This window comes from Vombatus ursinus, unplaced genomic scaffold (genome assembly GCF_900497805.2).
Source record: "Vombatus ursinus unplaced genomic scaffold, bare-nosed wombat genome assembly UNPS02014941.1, whole genome shotgun sequence".
NCBI lineage: Eukaryota > Metazoa > Chordata > Mammalia > Diprotodontia > Vombatidae > Vombatus > Vombatus ursinus.
In genome coordinates this window covers 8,640,977-8,668,263 of record NW_020954719.1, presented here as the reverse complement: position 1 = coordinate 8,668,263, position 27,287 = coordinate 8,640,977, and the positions used below count along the sequence as shown (strand labels likewise).

Genomic DNA, 27,287 nt, shown 5'->3' with positions numbered 1-27,287 from the left:
ATAGAGAGGACTTTCAAGCATTTCTAATGAAAAGACCAGAGCTGAACAGAAAATTTAACTTTCAAATACAAGATGCAAAAGAAGCATAAAAAGGTAAACATGAAAGAGAAATCATAAGGGATTCAATAAGGTTAAACTGTTTATATTCCTACATGGGAAAATGATATTTATAACTCCTATAAACTTTCTCATTATTAGAGCAGTTAGAAGGAATATATATGTGTATTAAAAAAAAAAAGAAAGTAGAGGCATGAGTTGAATGTGATGGTATGATTATCTAAAATAATAAAATTAAGGGATAGGAAAGGAGATTGCACTGGGAGAAGGGGAAAGGGAGAGGTAGAATGGGATAAATTATCTGACATAAAAGAGGCCTAAAAGAGATTTTACAGTGGAAGGGGAAATGGGGGAAGTGAGGGAGGGGAGCATATGAACCTTACTCTCATTGGAATTGGCTCAAAGAGGGAATAACATACACACTCAGTCAGGTACAGAAGTCTATCATACCATACAGGAAAGGAGGAAGGGAAGGGGATAAGAGAAAGGGGGTGGGGTGATAGAAGGGAGGGCAAATTGGGGGAAGGGGTAGTCAGAAGCAAAATACTTTTGAAAATGGACAGGGTTAAAGGAGAGTGAGAGAGTAGGATAAACAGGGGGAAAATAGTTGATAATCGTTATTATGAAAAAAAAATTTTACAGTGAGTTTCTCTGATAAAGACTTCATTTCTCAAACATATTAAAAACTGAGTCAAATTTATAGAAATAAAAGCCATTCCTCAATTAATAAGTGGTCAAAGGAAAGTAATCAAAGCTACCTATAGTCATGTGAAAAAATGCTCTAAATCACAATTGATGAGAGAAATGCAACTCTGAGCTATTACTTCATACCTGTCAGATTGGCTAACATGACAGAAAAGGAAAATGACAAACGTTAGAGGGATGTTGGAAAATTAAAACACTAATGTACCACTGGTGAAGTTGTATACTGATTTAACCATTCTGGACAACAATTTGGATCTATGCTCAAAGGGTCTATAAAACTATACATACCCTTTAACCAAGCAATGCCACTACTAGTTTTGTATCCCAAAGAGATCATAAAAAAGGAAAAAGGACCTACATATACAAAAATATTTATAGCAGCTCTTTTAGTGATGGCAAAGAATTGGAAATTGAGGGCACACCCATCAACTGGGAATTGGCTGGGAATTGGTATATGATTATGATGGAATACTATTGTGCTTTAAGAAATGATGAGCAGAACATGACAAAAGAGGACAATGATAGATGTTAGAGAAGATGTGGGAAAATTGGAACACTAATGCATTATTGGTAGAGTTGTGAAATGATCCAACCATTTTGAAGAGCAATTTGGAACTACACCCAAACAGCTATAAAATTGTGCAAACCCTCTGACCCAGCAATACCACTTCTAGGGCTGTATCTCAAAGAGATCGTAAAAATGGGAAAAGGACTCATATGTATAAAAACATTTACAGTAGCTCTTTTTGTGGTGGCAAAGAATTGGAAATTGAGAGGATGCCCATCAATTGGGGAATGGCTGAACAAGTTGTGGTATATGAATGCAACAGAATACTATTATGCTATAAGAAATAATGAGCAGGCCGACTTCAAAAAAAACCTGGACTTACATGAACTGATGCAGAGTGAAATGAGCAGAACCAGAACATTGTATACAGTAACAGTCACATTGTGTGATGACTAACTTTAATAGACTTGGCTCTTCACAGGAATGCAAGAATCTAAGACAACTCCAAAAGACTCATGATGGAAATTGCTATCCACATCCAGAGAAAGAACTATGGAGTCTGAATGCAGATGGAAGCATACTATTTGCACCCCCTTTCCTGTGCTGTTTTATTATTTCATTCTCATGGTTCTTCCCATTAGTTCTAATTGTTCTTTGCATCATGACTAATGGGAAAATGTGCTTAATATGAATATGTAAGTAGAGCCTATATCACATTGCATGCCGTCTTGGGCAGGGGGAGAGGAGTGGGAGGGGGAGAAAATTTAAAACTCAAAATCTTATTGAAGTGAATGTTGAAAACTAAAAATGAATTAATTAAATATCAAGAAAAAAAGAAGAAATGATGAGCAGGATGCTCTAAGAAAAACATGGAAAGACTTTACATGAACTGATGCAAAGTGAAATGAATAAAACCAGAACATTGTACACAGTAACAGCAATATTGTATGATGATCTACTATGAATAACAGCTATTCTCAGCAAAACAATGATCCAAGACAATTCTGTAGGGCTTATGATGAAAGGTGCTGTCCATCTCCAGAGAAAGAACTGGTAGAGCCTGAATGATACTTTCTTTACTTTCTTTATTTTTCTTTGGGTTTTTTTGTCTGTGATTTCTTTCACAGAATGACTTACATGAAAATGTCCTTTGCATGACTACACCTGCATAACCTATGTCAAATTGCTTGCCTTCTCAATGATGGGGGGAGGGGAGGGAGAGAGAGAATTTGGAACTCAAAAAATTTGAAAAAAGAAAAGAATGTTAAAATTGTTTTTATATGTAACTAGGAAAAAACAAAATATTAAATAAGATTGAAAAAATAAAGGAGAGGCATCTCTGTTACTTGGCAGCTGGATGCTCTCTGGGACAACCACTAACTGAGACAAACATCCAGGAAGATTCACAGAAACCAGCTCACAGATCCAGGCTATTCCTAGCTCTTGCTGCGTTGGCAGTCCCAGCCCACTGGGGTTCCCAGAGATGGGGTCAAAGGTTCTGAGTTTAGAGCAGTATAAGGATAAGAAGCAGAGAGTGGCTTTCCAAAATAGCAAGAAGTGAACCCTGGGGACATTTCCCTTAACCCATCTTCTCCTTTGGAAATTCTAGCTCTCTTTCTGTAGATGGGGGAAGGGATCAAGAACTCTTCATACACTTTACCCCCAGCCATGCCTATTGGTCCCTGGTGGACTTATCCTCCAGATCCTCCAATGGGTGGGTGTGTTTGGTTGTGCATGCTGTTCTGGGGACAGGAAATTCCTCTGTCCCCTCCCTTGGAGATGGAGGAAGAGAAGAGAATCTCCTGATCTTGGGACTGATGCTCCTGGGTCAAGCACAAAATAAGACAGAGAAACTGTTAAAATGGAGAGTTTTCTTTTGGACACTAAAAACTCAGGTATGAAAAGCTACATCTCAGCATGAAACCAGAGAAAAATTTGTACTTTGCCATTAAGCATCAGAACATCTAACAGCCCTTGTCTGTTCCTTATTGACATAGAGATGGCAACTCCAACTCTCAGCTTTCTAGGCTTCCTCGTCATTAAAAAGAGTGTTTCCTCTTTGTGAATAACTTCAACAAAATGGACATTATCAGATTTGTGTATACTGAGTCTGCCTCTGCTTTGTATTTGTGAGTTGAGTTACCTGACACTAGCATGAAGCCTTGAAGAAAAGCTAGGAGGAGGGAGTAGAGGGAGGGACATTTTAACTAAGGGGAAAAAAATACTATTCAAATGTACTCAAAATATGATAAAGATGAAACTTTCTGTTATATTTTTACAGAATTATTTTTAATAAATATACATCCATCTAAAAAAAGAGAAAGTCTAATAGAAGACTTTAACACCAGTGAGTTGTGGTAGAAGCAATATCCCAACCCTTGTCCTTGACACATATCCTTGTTAAATATTCTTCCCCTGCTATGCCTAAGTATATCACCCTTTTTAAACTATTGAATGACTTATGAATGTTTCATTTCATTCTAACATAGGACTTAAACTATCAGGGTACTATTAGCCTGAAACAAGCCTGGGCCAAAACAATCTTCATTTCCAAATATTTTCCATCCTCAAGCTAATAGAAGGTCACTGTAGCCTAGTGAGTAGAGAAGTAACATGATGAGACCTGGCCTTAATAAAATCTTTTTGGCAGCTGAATGCAGATAGACTGAAAAAGGAAGAGACTTGAGGCAGCAAGATAGATTAAGAGGATATTGCAATAGTCCAGGTGATAAGGGCATGAATGTGGTAGCCATGTGAGTGGAGAGAAATGAAAGATGCTATAGAAATAGAAACAGCAAGATTTGGCAGCAGATTGAATTTTGAAGAGGCAAAATGGTACAGTGGTAGAAAGTACTTGATCTGAAGTCAGAAGATCTGGATTCAAATGCAGGCGCTGCCAAGATGCCATATAATTAACCTATATGAGTCTCAGTTTCCTCATCTGTAAAACAAGAGAGTTGGGCTAGATAATTCAACTTACAATTCTATGCAATCATGAATCACTGCTTTGGGAGTTTGGGAGCAAAGATGAGAGTTCAGTTTTGGGCCTGCTGAGTTTGAGATGTCTGCAAAATATCTAGCTTGGCCTAACTAATCAGCAGTTGGAAATGCACTACTTGAGCCTAATTAGCAGAGAGACTTGGACTGGATATACAAATTTGGCTTATGCAGGTTTGGAGTTTAGGAGAGAGATTAAGGGATCTGGGAATTGTGTACATAATGATGAGATGATAATTAAATTGATGGGAGCTGATGAGGTCACCATGTGAGAATAATAAAGAGCAGGGTGCCTAGGCTAAGCCTTGAGATCCATTGGACAGGGGCAGCTAGATGGCACAGTAGATAGATTCGTGGAGTCAGGAGGACCTGAGTTCAAATTCAGTCTCAGACAGATAACACTCACTACCTGTGTGACTCTGAGCAAGACACTTAACCCCAGCTGCCTCACCAGAAAAAGAAGAAGAAGAAGAAGATCCATTTAACAGTTCAAGGTATGTCATGAATAATGATCCAGCAAAGGAAACTGAAAAGCAGAAGTCAGATATAGGTAGGAGGAGAGCAGGGTCACAAAAACTCAGAGAGGAAGAATCTAGTGGTCAACACTATCAAATTCTGTAGAGGTCAAGGATGAGAATTAATAAAGGGCCATAAGATTTGGTAATTAAGAGGTCACTGATAATTTTGGAGACAACAGTTTTAAGTCATAAGGTTGAAAGTCAAATTGCAAGGGTATCTTTTAACTATATATTCCTCAATTTTAAAATGAAACTATTATATTTTAAACCTATTAAGTCTGATTGCTCACAAAGGGAACCAGTAGCTACCCTTGAAAAATACCAGACACTGATAGTCCCAGATTCTACCCAGATGTTGGCAATGTGCCAGAGAAGTGAGAAGTCCCCAAAGTGGGCCCTTCATGTCTCTGACACCAGGGTTACACAGTAAGTGCAGCATTAAACAACATTTTCAAGAAAAATTGTTGAGCCTTACCAGGCAAGTATCAACAATTCCATCTTCTTCACCTGCACAAAATGAAGTCGCAACAATTCGTCCTCCATAACTTTCCTCCCTGTTACAGGTGTCCCAGGGAATATAATGTATTTCAGCTTCTTGTAAAGTATTTGAAGCACTGCCTACAATAAAAATCCATAAACTACTTTGGAAATCAAGTATTTTAACAAATAGTGAGAACAGATATTTTGGCATTTAGAAGATTTTTATCAAAGATGAGAAGACCTAATGCTCAATTCAATCCTAATTTACATTTACGTGTTATAGATTATGGAATTAATCTGTAAAATCTCACAATGACATAGTCATGTGAGTTGATTAATTTCTCAAAAAAAAAGAATTTTAATCCATCCACCAACCTTCCATCTCTGGTACTTCTTGAACCCAAAATGGAGGTGGATGAGCAGGAGAGAGCATAGAAAGAAAGAGGATAACACTCCAGGTACCACTGAAGGACAGATTAATACTAATTTGAGGCAGTTATGCAGTGCAATGAATAGAGCAACGGGCCTGAAGTCAGGAAGACCTGAATTCAAATCTTACCTCAGACACTTACTAGTTATGTAATCCTGAGCAAGTCACTTCACTGCTATTTGCCTTAGTTTCCTCAACTGTAAAAGGGAGACTAATAGCACCTACTTTACAAGGTAGTTGTGAGAATCAAATGAGATAATATGAAAGTGCATAGTGAAAGTGCTTAGCACAGAGCCTGGCATGTAGTAGGCACTAAATAAATGATTATTTCCTTCCTTCCCCCCACTATTGCTCCAGCCTGACCAAGATTTTGTCAAGAGAATCCATAGGGGAAGCAATCACAGATTAAATATCTATGCCTGACAGATAACTTGACAATTAAGTCTACTCTTCTGGATTATAGGTACAAAGCTGCACTGATATCTTAAGAGTATAAGAGTGATTCAAGAAGCAATCCCAAGTCATCTCTTAAGAAACTAATAATGGGTTTCTATTCAAATTAGATGACAGAAAGATGATAGAAGATGATAGGAAAAGCTGGGTAGATCATACAGGGAATGTCTTAACTTCTTACTTCCTCTATGGTACAAACCTTGGGTAATCAGACCAGAACAATAGTAGTAGTATAGTTCCCTACTCAACATCTCCATTTGGACCTTCTGCTGACATCCCAAACTTGAAAATCATGACCTAGGCTTTTCCATCTTCCCTCAGCTCTCCCCTCAATTGTCAGTGGGACTGCCATCTTCTGAATTCCTTCAGCTCTTGATCTTTAAACTTCCCATTAAATTGGAAACAAAGAAAATTAACATTCAACCTTTACTAAACACTCATTTTCTATGTCTCTTAGGCCTGGGCATTCTTTCTCACCCTTAATTCTCAATTACCCACAGCTGATTTTTCACATATCAGGGAAAATAGCATTGCTCTGACATTTTTGTCATCACCTGTTTTTGTGATTTTGTTGACCTGTAGGCTACCTTTATTGTTCTGCTTCCTCTACTTACCTATGCAGCCTGTGGCCCAGCAAACAAGCCCTTTGTAACCAGAATAAAAACTACACCCATAGAAGAGTCATAAAAGTTTTTGATTGATTGATTGAATATGTATAGATATAGGCATCAGATGGCACTGGGGAGCTGGGTAGGTTGGGCAGACAATCATTAACTAAGACAGAAGCTCCACTGAGCGTGCTTCCATGATTCTCCCTCCCTTCAGTGGGGAAGTAGGTGAAGAGAATTTCCCCAGCAACTTACTTCCTGTAAGGGTCTGACTTGCCTTCCAAAGTCCCCAGAGGCAGATGGCCCTGAGCCAAGAAAAGGAAAGTGAAAATGCCCATTTTGTTCTCTAGGTTTGCTCCCTTGTACCTTCCTGTCCTTATCAGCTCTCAATCTAGAGGCATAGGAATCCCAAATTTATATACCAGGCTTTTGAACAGGTCAATATCACTACTTCACTTTGTCTAATTATCCTAAATTAGCTTCCAAGCATCCAGGTTCAGTTTGAACCAAACTTTTTGACTCCCTAGAGTTAATAGGGCTCTCTTTCCTATCCTTTATGTATAAGCCTTAAATAAAATATACCCACAACTTAGCATTTTTGCTGGAAAAATAGGTTTTACAATTGATAAATCTAAATTAAAAGCAATAAGAACAAGGAAACAAGCCCAAAATACACACTGAGTGAAAAAGGAATGAGTTTTCCTGCGTGAAAGAAATCACCAGATCAGTCTGTCCTCTGGTTGATTGGCTGGTTGGGTCTCACCACCCTGGAGCTACAAATCCCTGGCCCTGCTGCTCTCACTGTGGCTTGATCTCAGGACTGAATCAGTCCATACCTCCAGAAGGGTTCTCACACCTTCTCTCTCAGCAGCTGCCTACTGCCATGCCCTGGCTCTAACGTCTGCTTCACTTTGTCATCTACCAACAAATCTTTTTTCCAAATTCTGGGGCTGCAAAGTCAGCCCACTACACCTTAGAAACATTTACCCCAGTGTATGTGACTGGAAAGCCATGTCTACATAGACAGATCCAGTGAACTGCTTCTTTTAAAAAAATCAAAATGGGTATTAGTATTCTGTTGTTATTTGCCTCTTTCTCATAAAAACTGAACGCAGATTTCAGTTTAATATAAGGAAAAATTTCCTAACGATTTTTTTTTTGTGAGAACTGTGATGTTATTAATGCATTAAGCTTCTAATTAGGGACTTCTACCAATGCAGATCAATACCTGCTCTGAAACTCATAGTCTTAGAGAGGGGCTTAGGGAAATGGTGTCAAACTCATATAGAACCAGGGCCACTAAACCATATGTGAAGATCCCTGTGACTGCATATTGGTTTAGAAAACCACATATTAACATTATCTATGTTCTATGATATTTATATTTATTTTGTTCAATATTTCTCTGATTCTGGCAGCACTACGGAGTTCTGAGGTTGCACATGTGACACTTCTAGCCTAGGGCTCTTGGGTTAAATGACTTGTCCTTCAGCTGGCCAGTATGTGTCACTCTGTGGCCAGCTCCCATCTGAATACCATCCTATCTCTGGAACTGGATCTTTTGTAGAGGGAATTCATGCTTCAAATTGGGTTGGACAAGATGACTTTTGAGGTCCCTTCCAACATATTTTATGTGTGTTTGTATGTTTATATAAGATTACATATATGTAATGTGAATGTACATACATATATCGAGACAACTAACATTTATTGAGTGCCTATTATGTGCTTAAGCACTAGGCATACAAAAAAAAAAAAGGCCAAAGACAGCCCCTGCTCTCAAGCTGCTCACGGTCTTATCAAAGTGATAACATACAAACAGCTATTTACAAACAAGATATAGACAGGATGACTGGGGTAGTCACAGAGGAGAAGCACTAAGAATAAGGAGGATTGGGAAAAGCTTCTTGCAGAAGGTGAGACTTGAGCAGAGACTTGGAGCCAGGGAAGCTAAATTAATTGAGAATTTCTATTAACTGAATTCTGGTTAATTTGGCTTTGTTGCTAGGGAAGTGCCTGCAAATCTTTCATGTATGGATATAATTAATCAATATATTTAGCATGGACATACTATATATGCAGCACCATACCATGTGCTAAGTATGATACAAAAGGAATGACACAGGCCCTGCCTTCATACATTCCCAATGAGATTACAAACTCCTCAATGACAGAGACAGTGTTTTCTTTTTCTATGGCATCCACTATTAGCCAGTTTGTCAGTCAATACCATTTGTCTAGTATCCATTAGGTGCAGAAAAATTCACTGGATACTATGTAAGAAGTACAAAAGTTATGTATTCTGCTCCGTTTCTAATTTACAGTCTAGTTAATGGTAAAAGATTCATATATGAAAAGACTGAAAGATGCTTATAAAGCAACATTTTAACAGTGCAGATTAAATTGACTATACAAGCACTGAATGACCAGAAGAAGAAGGGATGCTGATTTGGAGAAGAGGAAGGAAGGTCTTTTAGGTGGTAGAAATTCATTAGGTCATAGGAGAGAAAAACAGGAGAGCTGGCTGCTGTCCAGGAATAGGGGTTCAGAGATGCAATTCCTGTCCTGTGTCAGAAACCCCAGTAAGGCAGTCCTTAAGATTTGAATAGGATATGTGCAATCAGGGTAAGAGAGGAGCATTGCAAGACATCTCAGGGTCCATTATAATTATATTTTTAAGTGCCCAACTTTTTCATATGTTCAAATGGATACAAAACACAGTAAACTAAAAATAGATGCAGGCTTCTAGGACCTAATCTGCTTACTCCAACATTTCTGTGGGTCTGAATGGTAAAAGAATGATGCAGAGCATTAAGCACCACAGCACTCCAGATATCATGAGCATATACACTATTTGTCAAAGATTATATCACTATTTCTTCTCAGGAAAAGGAATTTTTTGAGCCCCTCAGGAGAAACAAACAAAAACAAAGAAATTCCAAATTAAGGATTTACAGTAGCATTTTTCTTTTTTTTTTCTTTTTGCCTGAAAACATTATAGTTCCTTTGGACTAGATTTTATTATTTTTTATTGTGGTTGGAGATATGGTGATGGGGTTGGGGTTATATTTGCAAAACCAGTTGGGGCACCATTATTTTTTTTCTCCCAATTGTCTATATTCCTTTTTTACATTTTCATTAATAGTTTGTAATACAGTCTTTTTTTTTTTTAACATCTTTTCATTATCAAGGCAGGGACCTCAATGCCTGGCCTTTATGAGTGTCCTCCCTTGGTCTCTCTCAAGGAAAAGCAGGGATATATCTCAACCAGATTGAATTAAGAAAGCTTCTTCTATATCCAGTAGTAATCATGAGGCCTTGGCCTTCTTCACCTTCCCCCATCACCACCACCCCAAAGTGGGCAAGGGGATCTTTTATAGGGCCTGGACACTAAAACTGGTGGTGGTGAAGCAATCTCAGAATTTCTAAGGAAGAGTTGTCTGCCAGAGAGTGGAGGGATATGAAGCATATCAAGTCCTAGCAGCTTCTTCTAGATCCATTGTTCAGTCTTGTCCTGTGGGGAGAAAACTGGGGAAGGAGTCTTCTAAGGTGAAGAGGTTGATGTCCACATCTCTATGTGTTCCTCTGAATCTCAGAAATCTTGGGCTGTAAAAGTTGCAAGGGCTGGGGATACCTGAAGATGACAGGATCATTGCCATGATGGAGCCTTCATTTTGACAGGCTGCCAGAGACACAGGGTCCAGATTGTCTTTTATGAAACAGGCACCATCAAGACCCACTTCCACAGTTGCTGCCAGGCCTGCCAGCCTGTGGGACCCACAGACCGGCTAGGGGGTCAGGGTTTCAAGGGACCCAAAGACCAGGGGGGAGATTAGGGCCTTGAAGGCCCCAGGACAAGGACAAAATGTTGAGGTCAGCTGAGCCCCAGCCAGGGAAGGTCTAAGGGCTCATCCTCCTCCTGTGGCAACTTGGCATATTAGAAAGAGAATCAACCAGAATGTTGGTGACAAATTTTTAGAACTAAATCAGTAATTTGGAATTAAGATGTACTACATATCAATAAAATTGAGTCAATATTTACCTTCTTCTGCTGTTCTGCCCCAGCCACTTACAAAGCACCTTGTGCTGGCATTCAAGTTAAATAACTCTTTAAAAAATGGTAGGCAGATAGGCTGAACATAGTCATTATAACTCAGAGTACTTTTTAAATGAAAAAGTGCAATATCATTTGCATATGTATCCGGGATGAACTGTGGATGGATAATGATTGCTTTAATTTTTATTTTCTTAGTTTTCCGATGTCTCTGTAAAAGATTATGAACTCCAACCACAGCTCTCCAAAATTGTGGCTCTCTGGAATAAAGCAAACGCCTTTATTACAACACTGCTTATTTGAGTAATTATATTTTTCAGCTTCCATTAATTTTTTGGTTTCTAATATTAGATTATACAAGACAACTTTTTAATTTTAAAAACTACTCCTTTAAAAAAAAAACAAGACAAAGATGCAAATGAAAAAACAAAAAACAAGCTATATCAAAATTCATTTCAATTCCATAAAACTTACTAAACATTTATGATGTGCCTGGTGATATATGAGACAGTTGGGATACAAAAAACAAAACATGAAATAGTCTCTGACTTAAGTAATGTATTATCTCACAGGGGATAAGATACAAACAAAAGTCAAAACACGAGAAGTTCACAGGAGATGTGCTGGGAGCATATGGGAAGGATCAGATGGTGGCACCTGAACTGTGCCTGAAAGGAAGGGAAAGGTTTTGATGGGTGAAGATGTAGGGGAGTCCATTCCAGACATGGGAGAATGAATTGAATGAATGCATGTACAGAGAGAGGGCAGGTTAAGATAAAGTGTATAAACAGTGAGTCTAATTTGGCTAGAACATAGAGGGGTGAAAAGGAATAAGTGTAAAGCAATGCTAGAAAGTTAAGTTGGAGTCAATCTGTGGAGGTCTTTGCCCTGCTAAAGGATTTCTACAAGGAGAACAGTGATAGAATCAGATTAAGAAGATGAAGCATGAAGAATGGTTTGGAAAGAAGAGAAAATAGAGACTATTCAAATAATCCAGGACAAGTGTGGTAGTAAGGGAAGTGGAAAGCAGGGAGCAGATTTCAGAGACAGAATCTCAGGTTTGTGGGATAGAACCGATAAGATTTTGCAATGAAGGAAGAAGAGAGGCAGAGGAAAGAATTTAAAATGACTAAGATTTTAACCCTGAATGACTGGGGAGGATGGTGACTCCACTGACAGAAATAGAGAAGTTAGTGGGAGGAGCAGGGTCAGATGAAATCCAGACAAGGGCCAGAAGCTCCTCAGCAGGGTTACCCGTAGGCAAAACTGAATTAGATACTACTAATCTTCAATGCTTCTCTTTCTTTTTCCTCTCTTACTTGCTGGTGCCCAGTACTTTCATGCTGTCCTGACCTCTATCATGGAGGTAAGAGAGCTGATAATTTCACATTAATGTGTTTTTAGTTTACCTCTCTTAGTTTATTTGCTATTTAAAGAGGCCTACTGGGAAAGGGCAATGCCATAGAAAACAAGGGTAGTATTTTGGACATAAAGAGGAGAAAGTCTTCCTCAAGCCCCTTAAATCAGTTGAAGTTAGCCATTACTTTAAAGATAGAGGGCTCCTGTGAACAACAGCTAAGCAATGAATTAATTATTTAAAGAGCAAACAATAATGACAAACCTACTATGCACAAGGTACACATGGTGATACTGACTCTTGGGAAGTCCACAAAAAGCACATGTTGCCAACGCAACCTTCGAAGCCTGCCTCTATAGCTTCTATCCCTTCTTATGACTATCTCTTACTTCACCATTATATCTTCTTCCCTTCCCTTCCTTTAATTAGCAAAAATATATAAGTGAAGTATTTTGAAATGTATTGGATTTCTTGAAAAATGTTTGTGTTCCCTATTTTATGGGTTTGTCTTTCCATATTTTTCCATTCCTTCAAAAAAAAGCCTCAAAAGCCAAACACCCTACCTGAATGAAGTTGACTTGTGTGTGACCCCAAATTGATCTTTTTTTTCCTGTCAATGATTCTCGATAGAAAAAGTTTCACTATCTCTGCTCCAGATAGCTCCTTTCTTAAAGATGAAAGGTTAGAGACAAGTGTCAAGTATAAGATAAAAATTTTTAAATGATGGTTTTTACCAGGATTTTTCTGAAGGCAATGTTTGAAATGGATAAAAAAATCACTCATTCACTTCAAATTATAACAAAACTTGCCAACCCTAGTTTGGCCTCAACAGTTATTTAATGAATATACCTTAAAAGAAAAAGATGGAGAGCTGGATGGAATATTCCACATTACTCTAAACCTTTAATTAATCAAAATATGCAATACAATATACATACCTAATATCCTTAAGGCAGTGGGCAGCTGTAAGGACCCAGTTTTCATTTATTATGGATCCCCCACATACATGTACAGTTCTAAGAAACATCACAATCTGCAGGCTTACTGTCCATGGCCACCCTCCAAGCTCAGCATTGTGACCACCTACAATTCGAGATCCTGACATCACATTCACCAATGGTACTCTTCCACAATCTAGAAATAGAAATAATGCATTATTTTGAACTGGACAGTGATATGAAGGATCAATTATCTTGCTACTGTAATAGCCCTTCTGGAAAGTAGATTAGAAAAATGGATTGAACCCTTCTGAGAATTCTAAGATTTAGGGAGCTTTGCTCATGTTCCTAGAGTAAGTATGATCTCAAGGTCTGAAGTGGACTGTGTGGGTTTTTGGCAAGGCCTCCAAGTTTCTGACCTGAGCAGGCTGAGGGGACAGAGAAAAACAGTGGGGTAGATATTATGAAAGCAGAAGCAGGAGGAGAGGCAGATACCTATTTATCTCCACAATGGCAACATCAATGAAGGAGGATACCAGTGTATTTTGGGAGAGGCAGCTCAAATAGGGGGAGAAGGATGTGAAAGAATCTGGACTCCACAAGGGTCCACCATGGGCAATGGAGATAAAGTCGAAGATAAGCTTGACCAGTAATGAACTCCTCCCTTTGGCTGAGAATTCATGCAGGTAAGGAGTGTCTTCTTTCCACTGAGCTTTAAATCCCATCTATCCTAGTCCCTTTATAAGGATCTTTTATTCTTCCAGTAGTATTTTCTTGAGCTTGATTCCTTTAGATCAGGAGTTCTTAACCTGGGGTCCATGAACTTGTTTTTGTTTTTAATATTTTGATAACTATTTTTTTTTTTGGCAAGGCAATTGGGTTAAGTGACTTGCCCAGGGTCACACAGCTAGTGAGTATCTGTATCATGTGTCTGAGGCTGGATTTGAACTCAGGTCCTCCTGACTCCAGGGCCGGTGCTCTATCCACTACGCCACCTACCTGCCCCTTAACTATTTTAATATAAATAGATTCTTTTGTGATCTTATGTGTTTTTTTCTATATATTTTAAAAACATTATTCAGAAAAGGGGTCCAGAGGTTTCACCAGACTGCCAAAAGGGGCCATGTCACAAAAAAAGGTTAAGAACTTCTTCTTTAAATAAAGGATTTTCTTCTCCTTGTCTTGTAGGTATGTCTTTACTTGCAGTCAGAGGCTACAGTGGGCAAATATTGATTATGTAACTCACATGATATACTAGCCAGAAGTTGCTTATTTCCAACTTGAAGACTAGAAATCACTCAGGAGCACAAGTTGATACTGATATTATTAATTTTATTCTATTAATAATTCTTTCAAAGGCAGAGACCCTTTAAAATGGAATCTAGACTTTTCTGTTATATTCCATAAAGGAGCCTATTATGTTTAATCACAGACGTGGGCTCACAAAGATACAGAGGATGGTGTGGCATGGGTCCTTGGGGCAAAGTCTTTTGTCCAGTTTCTGATCTAGAAATGGGAGTCAGAGGAAAGGGCAGTGTCTTGGAAGGAAAGCAGAACCCCAAGCCAGCCCTAGCAAGCTAGAATTATGGTCTAAGAGGATTTTCTCCTTACTCATTTCCTGTTGTGGGCCAGCTTCCCACCACTGCCACATTTTGTGATGGAAATCACACTGTGATTTTTATTTATTTCTTCAACTTGTTCTTAAAATCATCAACATATAAATGGATTAATATAATACATTTTTATTCAAAACTTTTAAAAGGTAAATTGGTATACCATGTGCTTAAAGGCAAAGGTTTTGAAATAATTTAAAAGTCATTATTGGAAGTAAAAGCCCTCCCAATAGGTGGAAAAAGGAGTGAGAGGGGAGGAAGAGAATTTGGAACTGAAAATAAAATAAAATTGAATAGTGGGAAAAAATAATTGAAAAAATTATGAAGGGAATAATTTCAGAGAAACCTGGGAAGACAAAGTAGATGACCATTGATTGGGGAATGGGTAAACAAACTGTGGTACATGAATATAATGGAACATTGCTATGCTGTAAGAAATGATGAATGGGATGAATATAGAAAAGCATGAAGAGATCTACATGAACTGATACAGACTGAAGCAAACACAGCCATAGAAACAATATGCAGAATGAGGGAAGATGGCAGAATACGACAAGAAATTACCCAGCTCTCCCAAATTCCCCCACAAACAATTTAAAATAATGCCTCAACATGAACTTAGAGCAGAAGAAATAATTAAAAGTCAAGATAAAGTAGTTGTCTGCCTAAGACAACTTGAGAGCACATGAGAAAAGAAAGATTTGACTTCCTGGGGTGGTGGCCTGGACTGACTGAAGTGCAGATACCTCTAAGTAGATAACCCTGAAACAACAAACAACAAGCCCTAGAGGCAGCTGTGGCAGAGGCAGTTTCACCTTCAGGAACTGTCACCTCACAGACTGTATAGGAGTCAGAGAGCTGATCAGGGGAACATTGCAGGGTCCTCTGGCAGCTCTGGGCTCAGGGCCCAGGAACACCGACCAGATGTGGTCCTTGGCTGTGGCTGTGGGTAAGGAGGAGCAAGCATATGCTGGGGAGTGCAGTTACAGAAGGACTGGAACCCTGTTGGCTGTGGGTACTCGCAGGAGAGCAGAGTCCCTGGTTTTGGTTCCAAGGCAGGGGGGTGAGCTGAAGGTTACAGCTGTAGAAGGGACTGCTGGGAATAAGCATTCGCAGTGTCAGCATTGCTGGGGGCTCTGGTCGTGGCTCAGGGGTGAATAGGAGTACCTGAGGTCAGGTCTCCAAATAGAGCTCAGAAAATGATAGCACAAAAAATCTGAAGCTTAAGACATTATTCCCCCAACCTAACTCTAACACAAAGTTAACAGCCAAGAAATAAGCCACTAACAACAACAACAACAAAAATGAGTAAGCAAAAGAGAAAGAACTCTACCATAGTAATTACTTTGGTGATAAAGAAGATCTGGGCTCAAACTCAGAAGAAGATAGTGAAGTTAAAACAGCTACTTCTATTTCAAATAAAAATATAAAATAGTCACAAGCCCAAAAAGAGTCCTTGGGAGTGCTTAAAAAGGACTTTAAAAATCAAATCAGAGAAGTTGAGGAAAATTTTAAGAAAAAAAAAGAGTAATACAAGAAAATAAAAAAGATTATGAAAAGAAATTCAATCAACTGGAAAAAGAGATCCAAAAACTTACAGAAGAAAATGACAGAACTAGGCAAAGAGAATCTAATGACTTCATAGGACGCAAAAAAATAATAAACCAAAATCGAAAGAATGAAAAAATAGAAGAAATGTGAAACATCTCATTAGAAAAACTGACCTGGAGAACAGTTCAAGGAAAGACAATATAAGAATTGTTGGACTACCTGAAAGTTATGATCAAAAAAAGAGTCTAGACACTATACTTCAAGAAATTATTAAGGAAAATTGCCCTGAAGTGTTAAAATTAAAAGGTAAAACAGAAATTGAAAAAAATCCATTGATGACTATCTGAAAGAGATCCCAAGATGAAAACTCACAGGAACATTATAGCTAAGTTTCAAAGCTCCCAGATCAAGGAGAAAATACTATAAGCAACTAGGGAAAAAAAGATCATTTAAATACTGTGGAGCTACAGACAGGATAAGATTTAGCAGCTTCTACATTAAAAGAACAAAGGGCATGGGACATTATATTCCAAAGAGCAAAGAAGCTGGGTTTGCAACCAAAAATAACTTAGCCAGCAAAGCCGAGTATAATCCTGCATGGGAAAAAAATGGATATTTAATGAATTAAAGGACTTTCAGGTATTTGTAAGGAAAAGCCCAGAACTGAATGGAAAATTTGATCTATAAGAATCAGGTGAATCATAAGAAGGTAAACATTAAAGACCAATTATAAGGGATTTAATAAGGTCAAAATGTTTACTTCATATATAGGAAAATGTTATTTGTGACTCTTAAGAATGCTATTACTTGGGTAGTTTCAAAGAGATATATAGAAAGATATAGGTAGAAGACTTGGGGTTGAGTTGAGTATGATGAGATGATCCTAAAAAATAAAAGTGGAGAGGAAGAGATAAAATGGAGCAATTATCTCACACAAATGAGGCATGAATGAAAAATCTGTTACAGTGGAGGCAGGGAGGGGTGGAGGGTGATAGTGCTAGAAACTTATTCTCATCAGAACTAGGTTAAAGAGAGAATAACACACATCTAAAAGGGTGTAAAAGTCTTCTCAACTTCAAAAGACATAGGAAAGTGAGAGGCTAGGATCAAGAAGGGTCTCTTAGAAGGGTATGCAGATCATGAAATAAGAGAGTAAGGGGAGAGGATAAGGCAGTGACCTTTATAAGGATGGATAAATTAGGGAAGAGGAGGGTAAGAGGAGAGGATAAGGGAGGGATTCTTAGAAGGGATGTGAATTAGGGAGACAGTGGTTAGAAGTAAATTAGACATATGAGGAAGGATAGAGTAAAGAGAAGGATAAACAGTTAGGAAATATAGAATGGAGGGAAATACACCACTAATAATTATAACTTTCAATGTGAATGGGATGAACTCACCCATAAAATGGAAATGGATAGCAGAATGAATTAAAAATCAGAATCCAACAATATGTTGTTTACAAGAAACACATCTAAAAATGAGAACTCCAAAAAATAAATAAAAAATAAAAATGAGAGATACACAGAGTAAAAATAAAGGATTGGAGTAGAATTTATTGTGCTTCAGCTCATGCAAAAAAAAGGAAGGTTAGCAATCATGATTTCAGACAAAGTTAAAGCTAAAATAGATTTAATTAAAAGAGATAAACAGAGAAACTACATTATGATGAAAGCTAACATAGGTAATAAAGTAATATCAATACTAAACCTATATGCACCAAATGCTATAGCATCCAAATTTTTAAAGAAAAGTTAAATGAATTACAGGTGGAAATAGATAGCAAAACTATAATAGTGGGGTACTTCAACCTTCCCCTCTCAGAACTAGATATTTTTTTTCTTTTTTAATATATATTTTATTTTCCCCAATTAAACGTAAAAATTATTTTTAACTTTTTTTTAGTTTTGAGTTCCAAATTCTATCCCTCCTTCCCTTCCTCTCCTCCCCCTTCCCTGAAACAGTAAATGATCAGATATAGGTTATATGTGTGCAATCACGTAAAACATTTCCATATTAGTCATTTTGTATAAGAAGATTCAAATAAAAGGAAAAGAATGAAAGAAAGTAAAAATCGAATGCTTTAGTCTGTATGCAAACAATATCAGTTCTTTCTCTGGAGGTGGATGGTATGCTTCATCACTAGTCCTTTGGGATTCTCTTGGATCATTATATTGTTGAGAATAGTTAAGTCATTCACAGTTGTTCATCCTACAATATTGCTGTTACTGTGTACAATGTTCTCCTGGTTCTGCTCACTTCACTTTGCATCAGGTCATGTGAGTCTCTCCAGGTTTTTCTGAAGTGATCCTGCTTGTCATTTCTTGTAGAACAATAATATTTCATCACAATCATATATCATAGCTTGTTTGGCCACTCCCCAATTGATGAGCATCCCTTTGACTTCCAATTCTTAGCCACCACAAAAAGAGCTACTATAAATATTTTTGTATAAATAGGTTCTTTTCTCTTTTTTTCAAATGTCTTTGGGATATAGATCTAGTAGTAGTATTGCTGAATCAAAGGGTATGCACAGTTTTATAGCCTTTGGGCATAAAAATTAGTTAAATCTAACCAAAAAACAAATAAGAAAGAAGTCAAGGAGATGAATAGACTCTTAGATAAGCTAAATAGGACAGATATCTGGAGAGAACTGAAAGGAATATACCTTTTTCTCAGTGGTACAGGGTACCTTTACAAAAATTGACTACATATTAGGGCATAAAAACTTTCTATTTAAATGCAGGAAAAACAAAAACATTAAATATATCCTTTTCAGATCATAATGCAATAAAAATTATACTTAATAAGGGACCATAGAAACACAGGTTACGAATTGATTGGAGACTAAATAAACTCAACTTAAAGAATGACTGGATTAAAGAACATGTCATAAAATAATAAATAATTTTATTAAAGAGAATGACAATAATGAGACAACTTACCAAAACTTATGGGATAAAGAAAAAGCAGTAATCAGAGATTAAAATTTATATCTCTAAATGCTTACATCAATAGAATAGAGAAAGAGCAGACTAATGAACTGGTATGCAATTTTAGAAAACTGGAAAAAGAAATAAGTAAAAATCCCCAATTAAACACCAAATTGGAAATCCTAAAAATTAAAGGTGAAATTAATAAAATTGAATGTAAGAAAATCACTGAATTAATAAATAAAACTAGAAGTTGGTTTTATGAGGAAAAAAACAATAAAATAGATAAACCATTGGATAATATGATTAAAAAACAGAGAAGGAAATCAAGTCACTAGTATCAAAAATGAAAAGGATGAATATACCATTAATGAAGATGAAATCAAAGCAATTATTAGGAGTTATTTTGCCCAATTATATGCCAATAAATTTAATAATTTAATGAAATGGAAGAATACTTACTAAGCTGCTTAGATTATCAGAAGAGGAAATAGAATTTCTAAATAACCTATTTTAGAAAAAGAAATTGAACAACCCATAAATGAGCTTCCTAAGAAAAAAGTATCAGGACCAATCATTTTATTTAAGTGAATTCTATCAAACATTTAAAGATCAACTAATTCCAATATTAAATTATTTGGAATAATAGGCAAAGAAAGAGTTTTACAAACTCCTTTAATGAAACAAATATGGCACTGATACCTAAACCAAGAAGAGCAAAAACAGAGAAAGAAAATTATAGACCAATTTCATTATGAATATGGATGCAAAAATCCTAAATAAAATACTAGCTAGGAGACTACAACAATATATCACAAAGATTATACAATGTGACCAAGTGAAATTTACATCAGGAATACAGGGATAGTTTAACACAAGGCAACAATGAACATAACTGATTACATGAATAACAAAAGAAACAAAATCATATCGTATCAACAGATGCAGAAAAAGCTTTTGACAAAATGCAACACTCATTCCTATTAAAAGCACTTGAAAGCATAGTTATATTTGGATTTTTCCTTAACATAATAAGAAGCATCCACCTAAAACCATCAGCAAGCATTATTTGTAATGGGGATAAGCTAGAAACCTTCTCAATAAGATCAGAAGTGAAACAAGGATGCCCATTATCACCAATATTATTCAATATTGTATTAGAAATGCTAGCAATAGCAATAAGAGAAGAAAAAGAAATTGAAGGAATCAGAATGGGCAATGAGGTAATAAAATTATCTCTTTTTACAGATAATATGATAATATACTTGGATTAGCTGAATCTCTAAGATTTTCCTTTTTTGTCATATTAGCCAATCTAATACCTAATCAATTTGATAAGTTCCTCCCAACAAATTTAATGAGATTACACAGTATGGACTTGTTGTAAGCACCTGAAAGGCACATCTCATGGAAGTGGACTTATGTACTGATACCTTACTGATTAGCCTTCAGAGAATGGAACAGCCTCCTGATGACTGAGGCTCAGGAGGAGAGTCTCTTGGAGAAGCCACCCCTTCTGTGATCTATAAAAAGGAGCTGTAAAACCTTTTACACCCTTTTTCTTTCTACATGCTTTCTCTCCCTTCAAATGTCAGATAAGAATGTAACAAGGGAGGCGGAGCCAAGATGGTGGAGTACAAGCAGTGACTTGCTTGAGTTCTCTCCCAAACCCCTCCAAACACCTGTAAAAAATGGCTCTAAACAAATTCTAGAGTAGCAGAACCCACAAAAAGACAAAGTGAAACAAATTTCCAGCCTAAGACAACCTGGATGGTTGATTGGAAAGGTCTATTGTGCCGGGCTGGGAGAGAAGTGCAGTTAGCGTAGGTCATATAGGCAAAGGCCAGGACTCAGCGAACCTGGAGCAGACCTCAGGGGACTGTATCATGGGCAGTTGTGGTGGTTTCCTGACTTCTCAACCCACAAACACCAAAGACAACTTAGAAGGTTTGTGGAAAGGAAAGGTCTATGACCTCTGTGAGAGAGAAGCTCGGTCCTAGCCCCAGTCCCAGCCCAACACTGGGGCTGCATCTGCTTCTGGAGCTATCAGCCCATAGACTGAAGGGGAATCCAGTGGCTAATCAGAGGGGGATTGCAAGGATCTCTTTGCTGGTGCTAGGCAGGATTCTCTTGCTTTGGAAGAGTACAAGCCAGGAAAGGAGTAAACACCTCACCCTTGATCATACCACCTTGGAAGAACTGAAAATTTAAAGTCCCTAGAAGTATCTCTGAAAACAGCTACACAAAACCACTGAAGTTTGGGACAGTACTCCCACTAAAAGCAGACCCCTCCCTTAACAAAGACTTTAAAACTCAAGAAATTGGCTGGGAACATGAGCAAGCTACACAAAAAAAGTCAGACCACAGAATCTTTGGTGACAAAGAAGATCAAAATATATGACCAGAAGAAGACAACAAAGTCAAAGCTCCTACATCCAAAGCCTCCAAGAAAAATATGAATCAGTCCCAGGCCATGGAAGAGTTCAAAAAGGATTCTGAGAAGTAAGAGAAGCAGAGGAAAAACTGGGAAGAGAAATGAGAGTGATGCAACAAAATCATGAAAAACAAGTCAATCGCTTGCTAAAGGAGACCAAAAAAAAAAAAATACTGAAGAATATAATAATAACACCTTAAAAAATAGCCTAACCCAAATGGCAAAAGAGATCCAAAAAGCCAATAAGGAGAAGAATGACTTAAAAAGCAGAATTGGTCAGATAGAAAAGGAAATCCAAAAGCTCACTGAAGAAAATACTTCCTTAAAAATTAGAATGGAGCAAATAGAAGCTAATGACTTTATGAGAAATCAAGACATTGTAAAACAAACCCAAAAGAATGAAAAAATAGAAGGCAATGTGAAACATCTCAATGGAAAAACAAGTGACCTGGAAAACAGATCCAGGAGAGATAACTTAAAAATTACTGGACTATCTGAAAGCCATGATCAATAAAAGAGCCTATACATCATCTTTCGAGAAAATATCAAGGAAAAGTGCCCTGATATTAACCAGAGGGAAACAGAAATTGAAAGAATCCACCAATCACCTCCTGAAAGAGATCCCCAAAGGAAAACTCCTAGGAATATTGTAGCCAAATTCCAGAGTTCCCAGGTCAAGGAGAAAATATTGCAAGCAGCCAGGAAGAAACAATTCAAGTATTGTGGAAACACAATCAGGATAACAAAAGATTTAGCAGCCTCTACACTGAGGGACTGGAGGGCTTGGAACATAGTATTCTGGAGGTCAAAGGAGATAGGATTACAGCCAAGAATCACCTACCCAGCAAAACTGAGCATAATCCTTCAGGGGAAAAAAATGGATATTCAGTGAAATAGAGGAGTTTCAAGCATTCTTGATGAAAACCAGGGCTGAATAGAAAATTTGACTTTCAAATACAAGACTCAAGAGAAGCATGAAGAGGTAAACAGGAAAGAGAAATCATAAGGGATTTAATAAGATTGAACTGTTTACATTCCTGCATAGAAAGATGGTATTTGTAACTCATGAGAACTTTGTCAGTATTAGGGTAGTTGGAGGGGAAAAAATGTATATAGAGATAGATAGAGGGCACAGGGTGATATCTGGAGAATAAGATTAAGGGGTGAGAGAGGATTATTCTGAGAGAAGGAGAAAGGGAGAGGTAGAAAGGGGTAAATTATCTCACATAAAACAGACAAGAAAAGGCTTTTACAGTGGAGGGGAAGTGGGGGAAGGTGAGAGGGAATGAGTGAATCTTATTCTCATCAGATTTGGCTTAAGGAAGAAATGCTATACATACTCAATTGGGTATGGAAATCTATCTTACCCTACAGGAAAATAGGGGGGAAGGGGATAAGAGAGCAGGGGGATGATAGAGGAGAGGACAGATTGGGGGAAGAGGTAATCAGAAGCAAACACTTCTGAGGAGGGACAGGGTCAAAAGAGAAAATAGAATAAATGGGGGATGGGATAGCATGAAGGGAAATATACTTAGTTTTTCACAATATGACTACTATGGAAGTGTTTTGCAGGACTACACACATATAACCTATATCAAGTTGCTTGCCTTCTCAATGAGGGTGGGTGGGGAGGGAGGAAGGGAGAAAATTTTGAACCCAAAGTTTTGAAAACAAATGTTAAAAAAAAATTGTTTTCACATGCAACTGGGAAATAAGATATACAGGCAATGGAGTAGAGAAATCTATTCTGCCCTACAGGAAAATAGAAGGCGAAGGGGATAAGAGAAGGGGAGGGGGTGATAGAAAGGAGGGCAGATTAGGGGAAGGGGTATTCAGAATACATGCTGTCTTGGGGTGTGGGGAGGCATGAGATGGGGAGAAAATTTGGAAGTCAAAATCTTGTGGAAGTAAATGTTGAAAACTAAAAATAAATTCATTAATTACAAAAACAAAACAAAACAAAACAAAAAAAACAACAACAAGGTCTTACTTTCCTTCTTCTACCAATCCTCCACTCTTACTCCCAGCCAGACAAGGAACAGAAAATGGCAGCTTAGAGAAGTATATGGTGAGTTGTCTGTGCTTTTTGCAGGCAAGCCTGAGAAGACAGTTTCTGAACCTTAAGTTCCTGATTGCATTGTTATGCCTTTGTTTCCTTTTCTGAACATAGACCAGAGAAAAGGCATTATCAGCCTTGGTGGTTACCACCAGGATGAGTTTGAGAGATTCAAGCATTGCCCACCCCCACCTTTTTCCTCTCCACTGTAAAATCTCTTCCTTGTGTGCTTCTTTCATGTGAGAAAATTTTGCACATTCTATTTCTCCTTCCCTATTCTCCTAGTGCATCCCTAGTCTCACCCCTTCATTCTTTTTGGAGATCATTCCAACATAATCAACTCAGTCTTGCCTTCTGTCTATGTAAACTCCTTTTAACTGATCTAATAAGGATAAAGTTCTTAGGAGTTACATGTCATCTTTCCATATAGGAATGTAAAAATTAATTTTATTTATAAATACTCTTTCTTGATGCTATGAATAGGCCATTTGGCCTATTCTGCTTTTTAAGAAGTTTTTTTCTTCAATGAATTTTTATGCCTCTTACCATTATTTTTTTGTGCCTCTTTTCCCAAGCCATTAGTTCTCTTTTCATAATTTTCTTGTATCACTCTCATTTTTTCCCCCAATTTTTCCTCTACTACTCTTATCTTTTTCCTTAACTCCTCCAGGAAATCTTGCTGGGCTTGGGTTCAATTCGTACTTTTCTTTGAGGCATTTTTGTAGCTATTTTCACACTGTTGTCTTCTTCTGAGTTTATTTCTTGGTCTTCCCTGTCACTGTAGTAGACTTTTACAATCTGGTTCTTTTTGTTGTTGTTGTTGTTGTTGTTTGCTCATTTTCCCAGTCTATTTCTTGACATTGAATTTTATGTTAAAGTTGGGCTCTGCTCACTTCGGGATGGGAAGGAACTATCCCAGGCTACAGGCACGAAAAGCATGCTGCTATTTTCAGAGCTAGTTGTGGGAGGTCTACACATTTTTGGTGCTTCCAAAGTGGTGTAAGCTTAGGAGAGGTATGGTCATTACTCTCCTGGTCTACACTCTGGTCTTTACTAAGGAAGGGCCCCTGGTCCTCTGCAACCAACCCCTAATACTCCTCTCCACCCTGAAATTGGAACCCAGAACTGTGTATAGGCAAAAGAGTTGTCAATCAGTGTCAGCTGTACCTAGTACCAGCAAAGAGTCCCCTATAATCTCTTTCTGACCAGTTGTCTGACCCTCTGGACTAAGAGTTCCTGAAGCTGCTGCTGGTACTGCTGCTACCACTGCCCCTACCTGTATGGGTTCTGGACAGGCTTCCACCCCAGTGTCACAAATTTCTCCTGCCAACCTCCTAAATTTTCTTAGGCTAGAAAAATGTTTCACCCTAAACTTTTGTTGGCACTACGATTCCAAAAGTGGATTTGACGTGTTATTTTAAAGTCATTTGGAGAGGAATATTGAGAGTTCAGTTGAGTTGCCTCTAATCCACCATCTTGGCTCCACACCCTACCCTCTTTCAGTTCTAAATCTGTTATCCTACGATTTATACAAAAGTCTCCCAAAATATCTATACCTTACATGGGAAATTAATGTGCTATTTTAGAGATTTATGTTTCAGTATTTGTTCACTGGCTTCCTTGATTCTTTGAAGCTTATGGATTCTCTACGTTGAATTAAAATAAAGGCAATCCCATATTCAATATTCTGTTATCCATTTTGGGGAAAACCTTTACACAAGGTATGCCTAAACTGTACTCCTATTTCCCCACAGATTTACTCTGGGTTGGAAGGAATTATCCGTAGAGAGAAGACGACCCTCCTTGGACCAATCCCCCAAAGGTCCGATCTTGTCCCTGTGAACCCACAGTCTCTCTCTGGTTAGTGGAGGGCCTTAGGCCATGGGGGACATCTCTCCCATTTCAGTCATTATGTTCACTGTTCTCCTTACTTCACTCTGAATGAATCATAGAATCTGAGAATCACTGGACTTTCGAGCTGAGGAACCTCAGCAGCCATCTAATCCAACTTACACCCAAAAGATATCTCTGCTACACATGTTGGCACAGAGAGGGGCATTATATTTTCCTTTTTTGACACGAGTAATACGATTTTAAAAGAAACTTACATTTTAGGGTAACAAGGCAGAAACATCTAACCCTTATGTTTTGCCTTTCTTGACCACAGAGATAAGGCAAGGTTAACCAAAAGACGGAGTCAGCTTTGTCTTAGATCCCCTGAGGTCAACGAGAAACTAGCAGGTTACAAGTTTATGTCAGCAACACAAAGATCCATGACAATTCCAAAGGACTCATAATGAAAAATGTTATCTGCCTCCAGAGAAAGAACTGATAGGGTCTGAATGCAGATCAAAGCATACTTATTTTTTACTTTCTTTTTTCCCCATTTTTGTCTGTTTTCTTTCAAAGTGGGACTAATATGGAAATATGTTTTGTATGACTACACATGTATAACCTATATCAAATTGCTTACCATCTCAGGGAGGGAGAGGAAAGGGAGGGAAAGAGAAAATCTGAAACTCAAAATTTTAAATAAAAACTCATGTTAAAAAGTGTTTTTGCATGTAATTGGAAAAATATAAAATTTTTTTTTTAAAAGAAAGTTTCAGTCTCCTACCCAGAAACACAATAAACTACCCCATCCTCTCCAAGGCCATTACTGGTTGTGAATCCAGCATGATTATTTTTGTTCTGTACACTCAAAGTATCTGTCAGAAATGGATCCTATTCAGAATTCTACTTGCCTCAAAGAGATTCCCTTCTCCATGTGCCAGTTGTTAGTTCTGCCTTGGCCTATAACTACAGATAATATAAAGCATTTTATTGATTTATGTCTTCAATTGTAAACAATGGGTTTTCTTTCCACAACATATAACATATGCAACAAGTGGCTGCCTCTCTTTTGCTTAAAGACTGCCAAGGAGGAGTGGCCCTCCACTTCCCAAGGTGTTCAATTCCACTTCTGGACAGTTCTAAGTGTTAGAAAGGTTTCTCCTGATATCTGACCCGCTTCTTTGCCAGTTCTACCCACTGTCCTTGGAGGTCAAATAGAACAAATCTAATACATCCTCCATGAGAGCTGTTTGAATATTTTAACACAGTTATTATATTTCTGAGTGTTCTCTTCTCCAAATTCGTACACGTCTCAGGTACAAAAAGTGAGGGCCTGAACTAAGTTGGCTGCAGTGAGAGTAGAAAATACAAGAAAGATATGCGAGATATTATAAAAGTAGAATTCATATGACTTGGCAAATGACTAGATAAAAGGGATGAGAGAGAAAGAAGAGTTAAAGATAATTCTGAGGTCATGTCAATGTTTGGGAGAATGATGGTATTATCCAGCAGAAACAGAGAAGTTGGCAGGGAGAGGAAGAATGATAACTTCAGTTTTGGACATGTTGAGTTTCAGGTTCTGGGAGGCAGTTGGAAATATGAGGCTGTAGCTCAGAAGAGAGATGAAGTTGGAGCCAGATTTATGAATCATCAACACAGAAGTGATATTTGAAGCCTTGGCTGAGATCATTTCCAGACTATAGAAAGAAAGGTAGAAAGGGCCTACTATATACATCCTTGAGAGATACTCAGGTTTAAGGGGAAG

At 37.8% G+C, this 27,287-nt stretch overlaps 1 protein-coding gene across 1 annotated transcript in view; it reads right to left on the bottom strand.

The window, feature by feature from the left end:
- LOC114029823 (transmembrane protease serine 12-like) overlaps positions 1-27,287 on the bottom strand; it is a 41,104-nt gene that overhangs the window by 9,574 nt on the left and 4,243 nt on the right. Inside the window, exons 2-4 of the mRNA XM_027844480.1 lie at positions 13,106-13,301; positions 10,799-11,070; positions 5,261-5,403 (exon numbers count right to left, since the gene is read on the bottom strand). Of these exons, the coding sequence (XP_027700281.1) occupies positions 5,261-5,403; positions 10,799-11,070; positions 13,106-13,301 (611 nt within the window). The remainder of the gene's footprint in view (positions 1-5,260; positions 5,404-10,798; positions 11,071-13,105; positions 13,302-27,287) is intronic.